Below are 15,175 nucleotides of genomic sequence, written 5' to 3' on the forward strand. Positions count from 1 at the left end.
AGTACGAGTCATAGAGTATGGTACAGAACGTACGAATCGTCTCGTATGCAGTATGAGGACAATCCTGCGGGCCTCACCCCTATCTAGTCCCCTTGCCCCTATCTAGCCTAGCCAACCGCCCTACCCACCCCTCCCCTACCTACCCCTTCCGCTCTAGTAATATTGTAGAAAAAAAAAGAAAAACTGCAGCTTGGCAGTCTTCAGTTCCTACGTTCTAGTCAGTTTACCTACTGGGCATTACTTCTTCAACATATTTTGCAAATATCGGCATTGCCTTATTGATACTTCCTCCTTAGGAACTCGAAATTTTCTCCAACATCACCTTCTTCAATCAGAGTGTATTCCGTTTTTTTTTCGCGTTTTTCCTGGTGTTTCAAATGTTCTCTCTAGTTTCACTGTTTTGTCTCACCGAGACGGTGAGTGGTTTTGTGGCGGGCAACCTGTAGCAGGGCTACAGTGTGACTTTCACAGGCAGGGCTACAGTGTGACTTTCACAGGACACACAATTAGTAGAGTTGGTCTGGTGTGGTTCACATTGCACGAACTCTCTGGGCTGGCAGTGAGACGTGGCATGGATACGGACGGTGGTCTAGTGGACATCGTGGCCACGTCACCACCACCACTTTGTTTGGAGATAGACTTAGATGGCTGACATTTATGAGCCGTTAGTGGCTCTTTAGGGTGGGACATATTAGTAGTATCGGTTGGGTCATCACTATCATCTTATTCATGCATAGTCCAGCATCGCCGTGTAGGGTAGGGGGTCTATACACACCGCACGTCTGCACCATCCCTGCACAGTTGAGCTTTGACACCCTTACTGTACCTATTATGAGAGCTGGAGCTGAGTGTGCTGCCACGCCAGAGACTGCACTGGTTCTTTTGAGACAGTCGAGTCCATATGTCCTGCTCTGCTGCTGTGTTTCTGTGTTGATTTGCTGTTATCTATTGTTCTTGTGTTTTCATTCTGTTTTGAGTGAGATGTCACGTACATTTCATTGAGGAGCACCCACTGTAGAGAGCACAACACACTATTCGCGCTACACCCTTCGAGCCATGTCCACACAAGTGCTTCTTTCACTGCTGAGATGGTGAAGAAGGCCATTGATAGAATGAGGACTGGGAGAGGATATCATCATTATGGCTTAGTGGCTGAGCATTTTATACATGTTAGGGATCTGCTCGCAAAGCTTCTAAGAGTGATGTTCAATCGTGCCACGTATGAGGGCATGCCTCATACTCGGGGTTTATCTACTAATGTACCTATCTTGAAGTCGACAGACCCTATGGATCTTGGGGGTTATCGCTCTATCATGATTGGACACACATTGGCGCGGTTGTACACATCCATTCTTGAGCAATAGCCGAGTAAATGGGCAGAGAGGGAGGGTGTACTCGCAGCTGGGCAGATAGGGTTCAGGAGAGGTTTTTCTACGCTTGGCCACATTCTGACACTCAGAGCCATTATTGAGGAGGGCAGGTCACATGGGACTGGGAAAGCATATGATCATTATGGCTTAGTGGTTGAGCATTTTATACATGTCATGGATCTACTTGCAAAGCGTCTAAGAGTATGTTCAATTGCGCCACGTATGAGGGCATGCCTGGTACTTGGAGTTTATCTACTATTGTACCTATCTGGAAGTCAGGAGACCGTATGGATCTTGGGAATTATCACACTATCATGATTGGACACACATTGGCACGATTGTACGCATCGATTCTTGAGCAACAACTCAGTAGATGGGAAGAGAGGGAGGGTATGCGTGCAGCTGGGCAGGCAGGGTTGAGGAGAGGTTTTTGTACGCTTGACCACATTCTGAGAGTCAGAGCCATTATTGAGCAAGGCAGATCACATGGGAGATTGATCTATTGTAGCTTTGTGGACTTCCGCAAAGCATTTGACACAACGTCCAAAGCTAGATCGAAGCGTAGACTACAGGAGTTGGGAGAACCCACAGAGCTGATTTATGACATTATACAAGTCAATAGTGGTCATGTACGCACTCCAGAGGGGTTACTTCACTCCACTATTGGGTTGAAGCAGGGCTGCCCGCTCTCTCCTACTCTATTTGCTATGTATGTGGATGAGGTTTCTGACTATATTGAGAGAGAGGATGATAGAGGTGCATAGCTGGCATGGACATGGATTCCACTATTGCTATATGCTGATTATATTGTGTTGATCTCTGAGTCTCCGGAGGGGATGTAAAGCCACTTGGATGCTTTGTATAGGTTTGCCCACGATAGTGGTTTGTCTGCCAACCTTGGTAAAACCAAGGTTATGATGTTTAACATCACCCCACAATGGACCAATAGATCAGCACCCGCATTCACATACGGCCATGAGACGGTGGAGTATATAGATGCTTACACCTACCTTGGGGTGGTCTTTAGTGGACTAGCATTTTCATTGAGGAGAGTAGTAGCGACTAGAGTGACTAGAGCATATGCAGCATTGGGTGGATTGGAGAGGATGTGTTCAAAGATTCAGTTTCAGGAGCCTTGTACGAAGCTGTTGCTCTTTGACACTCTGGTGGCTTCTGCATTGCTCTATGGAGTTCATATATGGGGGCCTTCATTGGACCATCACGGGAGGCCGCGTCGGGGAGACATGGAGAAGCCTCTCGTCTCTATGATCTCGTGCCTTATTAGAGCCCATGCTTCAGTACCACATGACATTGTTCGAGCTTAGCTAGCTGCCTCCCCACTAGTGGTTGAGGCGCTTACCAGATCAGTCTTCTTCATACACCACCTGTGAAACCTCCCTAGAGATAAATCTGTCCGCGTAGCACGTGAGTCCTCTCGACAGTCAGCTATGCAAGGAGATACAACATTTTGGTATGGGGAGATGACATCATGGTTTCATGTACAGATTGCATCTCGCACCCTCTCTGACTCTTACACAGTCCGAGATCACCAGTCTCATCTCCTAGGTCCCGACTCATCTAGATCCCAGGACTTGGATATTACTGGCACTAGAGCTAGGCACGAAGATGGCTTTCTATAGACAGCATCTTCTCCAGCTTACTGAGGATGGTTTTGTAAACGAGGCCCTGATGCATGGACACCCACTTATCTCATGGGATACGATGTGCTGTTGGCCAGATACATCTTCACATTAGCTTCGGGTGGAGATTGGTAGATACAGCAGAGTACCAACAGAGACCAAGACATGTCCCCTATGTCACATGGAGCCTGAGACAGAGTTGTTGGAACGAAGAGGGAGGATCTCCCGGCTACACGGACCGCCTACAACCACGCGTCGGACGAACCACCCGACCATAGCCACCATCGGGAAGCTCCCTCGTGCTAGGGCCAACGTCCGGGGATGTAGGCGAGCACCTGTAAGACGGAGCGTCCCATACCACCCGGCCTCACCTCCTTGAGGTGACCTCGCGCACTCTGAGCCTCGCGGGCTAACCACTGGTACTCTGCCAGTGGGGGTCGATAACTGCAAATGAGGCCTTGGCCTCCCTTTTATAATAATGGCCGGCCACACTGGCCGTGTTCACACAACGTCGGCCCGGACACTGGACGCCCATCTTGACGGCATCTGGGCTAGATCCCCTCTCCTGTGAGCGGGACATAACATACTTCCTTCTTTAAGAACCATTGATGTCCTCATCAATGAAGTGGGGATATTGAGCCTTCAAAGCTCTAACGGGTTCCCAAGTAGCAAACCTTTCAGATTGACCCTTCCATTTAATTAAGTACTCGTCATAAGCCTTTTGACGTGAATGACATGTACGATGATCTAAAACTGCTTCTGGTTCTCGAGGAATATACTCAGTTTGCATATCTTGCCATACATTTTCCTGAATAGGCACAACAACGTCGGCTTCGCCCAATTTCACTCTAAGGCGGCTGACGGGAAACACTGGATGTACACTAACATCCGAAGGAAGAGCGAGTTTGTAGGAAACTTGGCCAATTTTGATCAAAGAACGGACCACAATATCTAGCTGAAAGCTTACAATGCTTTTGCGTTTGCATAGTCTTGGAATCCTTGGGTATCTTCAGATAGACCCATTGTCCCACATCTAGAGTCCTTGGAGATCTCTTTTGATTAGCATAAGTAGTGACTCGATGACGAGCCGTTCTTATACTATCCTTAGCTAATTCGAGCATTTCTTGCATGTCGTTCCTTGACTTGCTCTAAGCCAATAGCAATTGGGGATTTAGGCTCAAATCCATACATCAGCATGAACGGGCTAAATCCAGTAGTAGAATGCTTGCTACTATTATAGGCAAATTCTAATTGTGGAAGATACCTTTCCCAATCAAACTGCTTGTGAGAGACATAGGCTCTCAACATGTCCTCTAATGTCTGATTCATCCTCTCAGTTTGTCCATCGGACTCAAGATGGTCAGAAGATGACATACGCAGCTTCGTCTGAAGATGAGCAAACACATCTCGCCAAAATCGGCAAGTGAACTTAGTATCTCGATCACTGACGATATCCTCTGGCAGACCATATAGCTTATAAAGTTGATTGACAAATAAAACCGCCAACTCATGGCTTTTGACTGTCAACTTTGTTGGTATAAACTTTGCCATTTTTGTGAGTCAATCGATCACAACCCAAATAGCGTTATTGCCCCGACTAGTATTTGGCAAACCAACGATGAAGTCCATGGAAATACTTTGCCACTTGGCATCTGGGATTTCCAATGGGTGTAGCAGGTCAGCTTTCGTAAGGGGCTCTGCCTTATTGACCTGACACTGAGCACATCTCTTCACATAGCTCTCTATGTAAGAGCGCATCCTTGGCCAATAGAAATATCGCTTGACCAAAGCCAAAGTTCTCTGGATGCTTGGGTGCCCAGCGCTAGGAACATCGTGGCATTCGCACAAAATCCTTTGTCGAACCTCATCGATTTCCGGCACGCAGACTTTTCCATTTCTGAACAATAGCCCACCTTTAACGGAATATTGTCGCTGTCTCGTCTCTCCTGCACGACTCACTTGGTCTCCGGACTACCCAAGCATGTATGCGAGTTATGCCTCGCTTCGACCTCGTTCCATATCTTGCCAAAATGGCCATCGGAACGATATAGCCCTCGGAGAGAGAGATAGAAATCTGTCGAGATTTCAGCCATAGACAAAGCATTAACCTCAGGAATCCGGCTGAGTGCATCGGCAACTCAATTGCTAGATCCTTTTGTATAACGGATCTCAAAGTCGAACTCTTGGATAAGCTCAACCCATCTAGCCTTCCGGCCTCTGAGATCACCCTGATCACAGATAAAACGCAAGGAGTGATGATCTGTCCATGTAACAAACGTAGAGCCATACAAGTAGTGCCGCCATTTCCTCATGGCGTGGACTACGGCGTAAAGCTCCTTCTCATACAGCCGATAACGCATCTCAGCGTCAGAAAGCTTCTTACTTTCAAACGCAACAGGACGTCCATCTTGATATAATGCCGCACCAATAGTATAATTACTAGCATCTGTTTCAACCACAAACGGTTTGCTAGGATCCACAATGTGCAGTATTGGCGCAGTAGTCACCAAGTGCTTTAGTGTCCGAAAGCTCTCGTCGAGACGCTCATTCCAGACAACAGGGGGATTACCCCTACGGTGAGGACCTGAAGTCTTCGGCCCTTTTACCCGTCCTTTTAAAAGTTGCGTAAGCGGAGCAACAACTTTAGAATAATCGTTGATAAACTTGTGAAAGAATCCAGTAAAGCCTAAAAAGGACCAATTCGTCAGAATGGGCCAATTCCGCACTCTATCCAACTTTTCAGGGTCAACTCGAATTCCATCCCGAGTAACGATGTGACCCAAGTAAAGAAGCTCTTTCCTAAAGAATTCACACTTAGAAGCCTTAGCATAAAGCTTCTCAGTTCTCAGTACTTCAAGAACAGTGCATATATGCACTAGGTGCTTACACAAACTTCGACTGTAGATCAAGATATCATCGAAAAATACAACAATGAAGTTGCCTAAAAATGGTCTCAACAAATTATTCATCATCTGTTGGAACGTAGCTGGAGCATTGGTCACACCAAAAGGCAAGACCAAAAACTTGTAGTGACCATAACGCGTATGGAAGCCTGTCTTAGGAATATCTTCTAGTTTGATCCGTATCTGATGATAGCTTGATCGTAGGTCTATCTTCGTAAAATACAACGCTCCATGGAGCCGATCTATCGGATCCTCCATGCGTGGGAGCGGATACTTGTTCTTGACAGTGAGCTTGTTCAACCCTTTGTAATCGACGCAGAAGCACATAGTGTTATTCTTCTTTCGGGAAAGTAAAACTGGTGCTCCCCACGGAGATTTACTTGGCCGAACAAAACCCCTCTCGAGATAATCTTTCAGCTGTCGTTGAATCTTGTCCTCCTCGATTTTACTAAACCGATAGGGTTGCCTTGAGAAGGGCTAACTACCAGCCACCAACTCAATGCCATGATCTACTCCTCTCAAAGGTGGCAAGCCAGGAGGTAGATCATCAGGAAAAACATCCTTGAAATCAATCATGATTTCTCGGATAAGGTTGGATTCGTCGGAATCCCCAAGTTCAACAGAAGAACATTAAACATTTTTACGAAATTCATGGACAGAAGTACCAAGCACTAATGAATCAAACCAAACAGATGGTACACATTGATATAAGTCAACATCAGAAGACTTTATTTCTTTATACATTTCCGAAGCAATAACAACTAGTATTGCAAAATCATTATTTACAGACTTCTGATTACAAAGCGACACAGATACATGAGGCATGTTCTGCTTAACAGAAACAGGAGAGTGATGTACATAGTCTACATACAATGAGTCTTGTTTATCATAAAACCATGGAATCCCTAAAATAACACCTGCTCTGTCGAGGCGCATGCGCATGATGTGGAAATCCAGGTTCTCTTTGTAATTAGCTAGCTCGAGCGACAAGTCTGGAACCATCCGATTCCATACATCCGTATCCTCGCCACGAGCCATCTTCACACGATGCTCATGGTCACTGTCCCACGTCCGCACGCTCAGTTTCCGCACCAATTTTGCATCCACAAAATTGTGTGAGCTTCCATTATCAAGGAGTACGGTCACGTCGTGACTATTGATCTTCTCACGAAAACGGAGAAGATCGTGCTTACCAAACACTTTGGTGCTAAAAGTACAATTTGTTCATAAACTGCGCGCTAAATGATGGATTTCAACTTGAATGACATTAGAGTTACCTAAGATCTCGTGAATCTGAACCGAAGGACGACCTTGCAGTTTCTGTGTTTTCTTCTTCTTGGGACAATCCTTGATTTGGTGACCTGTCTGGCGACATCCAAAGCAAGCCCCTTCTTCACTGCATCAACAACTGAAGCATTTTTGGCTTTCTTCTTCTCCTGAGAAGATCTCGGCGGTGATTTGGATTTGTGTTGGAATCGGGGTCGCTTCCTCGAAGTGCCCTCACCGGATTGATGGTCTACAGTTCTTTTCTTCTCATAGTTTGCTCCATTTATCAATTTAAACGTCGTGGCGTTTGCCACCGCATCCTCCACATCATACGGGGCTTTGTCCTTGATTAAGACCCAACGATAAGCCTCATGCAAACCCAGTAGATACATGTGCACAGCGTGCGTAGAATCCACCTTGCAAAAGGTGAGCGCCTCTTTGAAAGTTTTCGTAAACTTCTCAAAAGATAGAGTTTTCATCGAAAGACTCTGCAGTTTGGCATAAGCTTTCAAAGGGTCCATTTTGACGAAATCTCTCTTGAATTTCTATAACAAATTGTTGACGTGTCGAAACCCTAATTCTGTTGACACCCTAACCCTAAAATCAGAAACCCTAATTCTGTCCGAAACTCTAATTCGCTGAAATCAGAAACCCTACGATGAAGCAGCAGAAGAAGATGAAGAAGTTTTACAGACTTACAAAGTCTTGACGAGTGGCCTATTTTTAAAGAAGAGTTCCCACCACTTATAGGACCCCATCCGATGGGGCCCCAAGTGACATAAAGGCATTAAAAATAAAGCAAAACACACTCAAAAGACTTTGCACATCAAAATATGATGACGTGGCACCTGTACGGACGTTCCGGAATTCACGGCGGATTTTTAGGGAAATCCCGAAATTTTAGGAAAGTGATTTTTTGGGGTCAGCTTTTCATATTTGATGCTTTTAGGCTTTGGGCCTTAAATATGAGCCTTGGGGGCACTCTCTGGCACTCTTCAGCGCGCAGATCGCAGAGAAGGTGCTCCCGGACTGTTGTACTTTGTGAATCAACAGTAATATAGAGAAATACCGAAAGGGGCTCCAAGGTTTGGGGTCAATACTCTCTAGGGTGGAATTCCGCCACTCCGTGTCGCGTGTCGTCTCTCTCTATTTCAATTCAGTTGTTATTTGAAGTGCTTAAAGTTGTTCAGTCTGTTCTTTTCTATTGGCATGTGGTGCCCGTCTTGTGACAGTGGTATCAGAGCATCAGGGGTGTGCTTTTTTGAAAGCATACCGGTCCTACAAAAGAGCAGACAGAGGTATTGGAATTTTATTCGGGATATCTTCGCCCTTCAACCCGGACTTATTAGCCACTTCCAGCCTTACTTCATCGCGCATCGGGCGCGCTCCCGTCTTCATCGCAGTGTTTACAGGGCATAAGCCAATTAAGATCACTTGCAAGAGAAGGATCCAGATTTCTTTCAAGTCATTGTTTTTTCTCAAAAGCAGTGCCATGCAGATATTGATGTCTACAGCTACCAAGTAGCATACTTCAAGTACTTGGCAAGATGTGAAGAAAATTTATGCCCAAAGTTGTATGGTTTCTGACATCCTCCTTCAGAGTGCAACTTCTTGTAAAGTGGGGTATCCTGAAATGCTTGCCGTGGAAACCCTAGCAGATTATAAGTCGAAATTTTCTCGACATCTCTCAGTAGATAGCTCTTCACGAGTAGACGACCTTGGAGGTCCGGTACGATTGTTATGTCTTGGGACTACTATCGCCGCCAGACGAACACTGTGTGTCCAAGAGCTCATAGACCATGATGTGGTTGTCTACGACCTTATGAAAGCAACCTAACCCTAATTTTTGGTGCAGGTTTCAGGATGGAAACATCAGTCAACTTTTCGAGCTCGACTGATGTCTAGTTTGCTTTTTAAGTTTGAAATCTGTTTGAGAACTTGTTTGGTGATCCTATTTGGAATTTGTTTGAAATGGATGGTATCTGTCTTAAACTTGTTTTGGTGCCGATTTGAATTGTTTGACTCTGGTTTGATACTGGTTTCAATGATTGGTGATTTTACTCCCGGGTGGAGAACTGAGAATTACTGTTTTGGTATTGTTTGAACCTCGGAACGACGCAGGCGGATGCCTGGAGAGCGTTTCGTTGTATGTTTAAAAACCTCGGAACGACGCAGGCCGATGCCTGGGGAGCATTACGATATATGCTAGAAAACCTCTGGACGACGCCTGGCGATGCTTGCAGAGCGCTTGGTTGTATGCTTGAACCTCCAAGCGACATAGACTACGGTCTGGGGAGCGTGTGGTTGTGCAGTCCTCTGAGCTCATGGCACGGACCTTTTTACGTTATTTGCGAAGGGAGTGACGAGGTAGTCGTTGAGTAGCTTCAGACCGCGAGCCGTTTGTCTCGGGGGAGTGCTCAGCAACGTTGTTTGTTGTGTCTTATAACATGCATATGTGAGCATTTGTGTTGCATTGTGATGTGTCAATTACTGAATATTTCTAATTGGATGAGATTGCCTGGGTATGTAATTTTAGTGCATCAAGACACCCGTGGAAGATGAGTACGATCCGGGTGTGATGGCTGATTTGACAACGTCGGAATATCGAGTTCCGATCTGGAGAAAGGAGAAGCTAACTCGTTGATCGAAACATCCGAAAGGAGAAGCTAACTCCTTGATCAAAAGAGCAGAAAGGAGAAGCTAACTCCTTAATAAAAACAACAAATTGATTGTCCCTCGGAATGACCCTCGGAAATTTTTGAGCTAACTTGAGTTGTTTCGCAGATATACTGTAATCGCCGACGATTACTCTCTCTCAAGAAGGGGAGATGTAACAAACTGCTCGTGTCGAAACCCTAATTCTGTTGAAACCCTAACCCTGATATGAGAAACCCTAATTTTGTCCGAAATCCTAATCCTAAAATCAGAAACCCTAATTGTGTCCGAAACCCTAATTGTGTTGAGACCCTAACCCTAAAATCAGAAACCCTAATTCCGCCCGAAACCCAAACTCTAAAATCAGAAACCGTACGAAGAAGCAGAAGAAGAAGAAGAAGTTTTACAGACTTACAAAGTCTTGACGAGTGGCCTATTTTTAAAGAAGAGTTCCACCAACTTATAGGACCCTATTCGATGGGGCCCCAAGTGACATAAAGGCATTAAAAATAAAGCAGAACACACTCAAAAGACTTTGCACATCAAAATATGATGATGTGGCACCTGTACGGACCTTCCGGAATTAGCAACGGATTTTTAGGGAAATCCCGAAATTTTAGGAAAGTGATTTTTTGGGGTCAGCTTTTCATATTTGATGCTTTTAGGCTTTGGGCCTTTAAATATGAGCCTTGGGGGCCCCCTCTGGCACTGTTCAGCGCACACATATCAGAGGAGGTGCTCCCGGACTGTTGTACTTTGCGAATCAGCAGTAATATTAAGAAATACCGAAAGGGGCGCCAAGGTTTGGGGCCAATACTCTCTGGGGTGGAATTCCGCAACTCCGTGTCAAATGTCTCTCTCTCTATTTCAATTCAGTTGTTATTTGAAGTGCTTAAAGTTGTTCAATTTGTTCTTTTCTATTGGCATGTGGTGCCTGTCTTGTGATAAGGCTACCCACGTAGGAGCCAACGTTGCAATTTTGGCCACGCCAGAAGCTGCTCTTTCACTTCCCTTCCTCTGTGTGCAACCAACGCAAGGCTTCCCTGCCACTCCTGTCAGAACCCCATAGTAAACTGGGAGAGGTAAGACTCTCTCTCTCTCTCTCTCTCTCTCTCTCTCTCTCTCTCTCTCTCTATGCTTCGCATAGAGAACTTGACAGAGAGATTTGAAAGAATACCATATGCTGAATTTTAATCTAAAACCAGCAAGTTAATGATAAATACACTGATTTTCATTGAAAACCAGTAAATTCAGTAAAAATCCTCTGATTTGAGCACTTCCACGTGTTAAATTGCTGAATTCTATCAAAAATCAGTGAAAAACACATTAAGTTTCACTTGCAAACATGCTCATGAGAAGAAAAACGCACAATTTCAGCGGTTAATTACTAAAAATTACGCGAACGCGAGGTTCCCCGACTCAAACCGATCTGTAGGTGTGGACACCGTCCCTCGTGCAGCCAATCTGGCTTGGATACCATGAAACAAAGAGGGAGGATCTCTCGGCTACACGAATCGCCTACAAACACGTGTTGGACGAACCACCCGACCATAGCCACCATCCGGTAGCTCCCCGTGTTGGGCCAGCGTCCGAGGACGTAGGCGTGCACCTGTAAGACCGAGCGTCCCGTACCACCCGGCCTCACATCCTGGACGTGACCTCGCACACTCCTAGCCTCGCGGGCTACATAGCCACCATCCGGCAGCTCCCTTGTGCTGGGGCAGCGTTCGAGGACGTAGGCGTGCACCTGTAAGACCGAGCGTCCCATACCACCTGGCCTCACCTCCTCGAGGTGACCTTGCGCACTCGTAGCCTCGCGGGCTAACCAGTGGCACTCTGCCAGTGGGGGTCGATGACTGCAATTGAGGCCTTGGCCTCCCTTTTTTAATAATGGCCGGCCACACTAGCCGTGTTCACACTACGTCCGCTCAGACACTGGACGCCCATCTTGACGGCATCTGGGTTAGATCCCCTCTCCTGTGAGCGGGACATAACAATTGCACTACACATGCCACTGCCGAGTTTACTATGAGATACGAGGCCACTTTCACTGTGTGTATAGAGAGGGCTTTGGACCACTCTCTAGAGTCATGGGGTATGAGGACCAGAGATGTTTGAGACTGTTTTTGCTCTAGTTGCGCAGACAGAGAGAGAGCATGATGAGAGGAGAGGCTAGCCAGTCTCAGACACGGATCACAGACTTCTTTAGAGCGGAGTTTGGGCAGGCAGAGAAGCAACTACCACATCAGAGCTCACATTCTGCTCACACCAAAGGTAGGCTGATCGATTGAGCGAGCAAGCTAGGGATATCCAGACACCCACGATTGCGGAGGACTACACAACATCGACAGAGTCTGCATTAGAGGATTAGGATCACTTTGGCCAGACATGCACGTCGCCTGATTAGACTAGTGACCGTGGAGGAGATTCATGAGGTCCGCCAGCGATTGATGATGGATCTCTTGTGATTTAGCTCTTTTGTGGATTGTACGCCCTGCGCATCTTGTACCAGCCTTTGTATCCCTTTTTCAGTACCATTTTCTTTTTTGGTACTCAGACATTGTATTTGATTCACTGCGTTGTAACTTTTTGGTCTCAAAGGTCATTTTGGCCTTTTGAAGACGTTACAAAAACATTTCATTTCATTTCATTTCTCAGTTTCGAACATACACATTCATACACATGTAAAGCTAACAAGGACCTGTGACATGTTACCACTTCTTGCCTTGCCCATAAATTGCATGTTACATTTTGGCCTTTTGAAGACGTTAAAAAGACATTGCATTTCGTTTCATTTCTCAGTTTCGAACATACACGTGCTTACACATTTAAGGCTAACAAGGACCTGTGACATGTTACCACTTCTTGCCTTGCCCATAAACTGCATGCTACCTACGGCTTGATATTGAATTTTAGGTTAGACATTGTATTTGATTCACTGCGTTGTAACTTTTTGGTCTCATTGGTCATTTTGGCCTTTTGAAGATGTTAAAAACACATTATATTGCATTTCATTTGTCAGTTTCGAACATACACATGCATACACATGTAAGGCTAACAAGGACCTGTGACATGTTATCACTTCTTGCCTCGCCCATAAACTGCATGTTACTTATGGCTTGATATTGAATTTTAGGGTGCAAATCTGACCATATTTATAATATAATATGCTCAAATGCAAATATATATAACTAGCTACTTCTGAAAGTGCTTGTACTATGTATTCTACAGCCCCGCAATGCCAATTTGTTTTGTCTTCACATCTCTTAGTGAAATGAAACCATACGCATCGAAAGAACGAAACGCACTGAAACATTTATTGTTACTTTAGTGGCGGGCAGGACCCACTGACCATAGAGGAGCACGGTCTTTGCTGACAGTAAAGGCATTCTGGTTGGCTCTTCCCTCCCCCAATTTTATCATGTAGCTTTCGTGCATGTGTTGCAAAAGTGTCAGAGTTTCCGGTCTTTATACATATATCCTCATGGCAAGGATGGATGTATCATGTATCCCACTATGTAGGTTCTTTACTTATATGGAGCAGAAAAAGAAGAGGCTACTGTTTGCTTTGCTGTAATGTTCCTGCAAAATGTGCTGGAAGCTTTCGATGTAGTCCAAACATCATCAGTCCTGGTTCAAATGGTTGATTTGACATTTCTCGAAATAGCAATGGGCATTCTCAACGATCGAGGAGACTGGAGGATTGTAACACTAGGCTAATTCACGATTTTAAGTGTCGTACTGTTTCTTCCTAATAAAGGATGAAAGAAATCTGAAGTTGTTACAGAGAAGAAAATCAAGGATGGTGCTAAGGTGAGGGAGGACAACTATGGGAGGTGGGTCACCTGGATCGGTCCAAACTTAGGCTCACAAGCTTCTCTCTTTTGAGATTCAAAGATGGAGTACATGTTCGTCATAATGTGATTGTAATCACTAGTTTTGTCATGTCAACCTTTCTTTCACATGGCTAGGAAAAGTTGGGCTTGTTAAATGCAGAATTTTACTGCAGGAGAAGAACTATGCCAATGATGCTTTGGGTGAAGCAACAGGTGATGCTGGTCCCAAAGCTGATAAAGTGTGTAGCAGAAATCTTGACTTGGCCACTGTGCAGCCTTCTCAAAAGAATGAAGGGTGAGCTACACTTTGAATCCAAATTTATTATATATTCAAGCTCTTATGGTGGCTTGGGCAAACTACAGAGAGCTTAGGAAGGACAAGTTGAGCAAAGCCTTGAGTGGATCATCTTCAAAAAAGAGGAAAAATACTTCTAGCTCTGCAGAGGATGTGAAAGGTAGGGATCTATCTTCTGCAGGTCTTAGGCCTGAGAATTCTGCAAGGAGCGTGGAAAAATCTTGTAGCTGGGCTAGTGAAAAAGAGGAACTCATTTCCTCTGTTATAAGCGTTACAAAACAAGAAGTCGTCGAGGCTAAGAAAGCAAGGAAGGGAAAGCACCAAATAAGAGGAAGACTTTCGCTCCAAAGATCAAATCGTTCCTCTGAACCTATGGTATCTTTTTCACCCTACTCAGAAAATCCATGTCATTAATAAGATTAGTATTCTGCTTTGTTTATTCCTAAATCCAGCTGTCCTCTCCGTGCAAGGTGTCAAGTATGCCGAGGCTGCCGTTTTCATGAAATGGCACTGCTATGTAAGGGAAAAAAGATACTCTTAAGTCTTCTTCTCCCCGGATTTCGTTAAATTTCGGCTTGCTAGCCCTCGTGGCGAAGCAGGCCAAGCTGGTTGCCGGTTGAACGCAACCTGCTGGCAAGCTTTGACCAAATAGTCAACGCACACAGTGGACACGGCCAGGTCGAACACGACACCTCCTGCCCAGGAGGCGTGGCCCTTGCCGCTATGATGGCTACGTGCGCTTGAGAGAGCTTTGACGGCTACGCTTTATGTTTTGAAAGCTTGTGGTCCCACCCAAAAAAGCGCCGTTACCGGCTGTGCAGGTCAGCTGCACCTACACGCATACAAGCGAGCCGAAATTTAACCACTGCCCTTTTGCCCTTGTAAGGTGGACTGTGGCAGTGGGTGATTACATTGGTGGAGACATTAATTGAGAGCTTAAATATGTATTTTGTGGCGTTTTTGGACAAGTGTATTATGGGTGGTTTGCAAACCTGCATATGCATGTGGAGATACTGACATTAATGATAGGAATAGACGGGAGCAGACTCACATGCATAAATGCAAAATTGCACGTGTTCATGACTCTGTTGATTTTATTTTTTCTTGGGATGAAATGAACAAGCTTCTCCCAAAATAGTCAAAGTGCAACATTGCCCCTACAGCCTAGGATTGAACTTATGAAAAAGATACAATATGTTGGGCCTTGCAG

General features: G+C 45.3%; 1 protein-coding gene across 14 annotated transcripts in view; it reads left to right on the forward strand.

The window, feature by feature from the left end:
* LOC147433909 (uncharacterized) overlaps positions 1–15,175 on the forward strand; it is a 166,603-nt gene that overhangs the window by 116,163 nt on the left and 35,265 nt on the right. For 9 of the 14 annotated variants that reach the window (XR_015185325.1, XR_015185326.1, XM_086490523.1 and 6 more), the window contains 2 exons: positions 13,844–13,965; positions 14,034–14,340. The exons of 3 other annotated variants lie outside the window; for them this stretch is intronic. Coding sequence is in view for 9 of the 11 variants with exons in the window: in XM_086490523.1 (XP_086346649.1) it covers positions 13,844–13,965; positions 14,034–14,340 (429 nt within the window). In the remaining 2 variants the exon portion in view is untranslated. Of the gene's footprint in view, positions 1–13,843; positions 13,966–14,033; positions 14,341–14,435; positions 15,170–15,175 lie in introns of those variants that run through there. 2 more of the 14 variants (XM_086490530.1, XM_086490535.1) reach the window with 2 other exon arrangements.

Source organism: Adiantum capillus-veneris, chromosome 19, assembly GCF_014529385.1.
Source record: "Adiantum capillus-veneris isolate H3 chromosome 19, ASM1452938v2, whole genome shotgun sequence".
NCBI lineage: Eukaryota > Viridiplantae > Streptophyta > Polypodiopsida > Polypodiales > Pteridaceae > Adiantum > Adiantum capillus-veneris.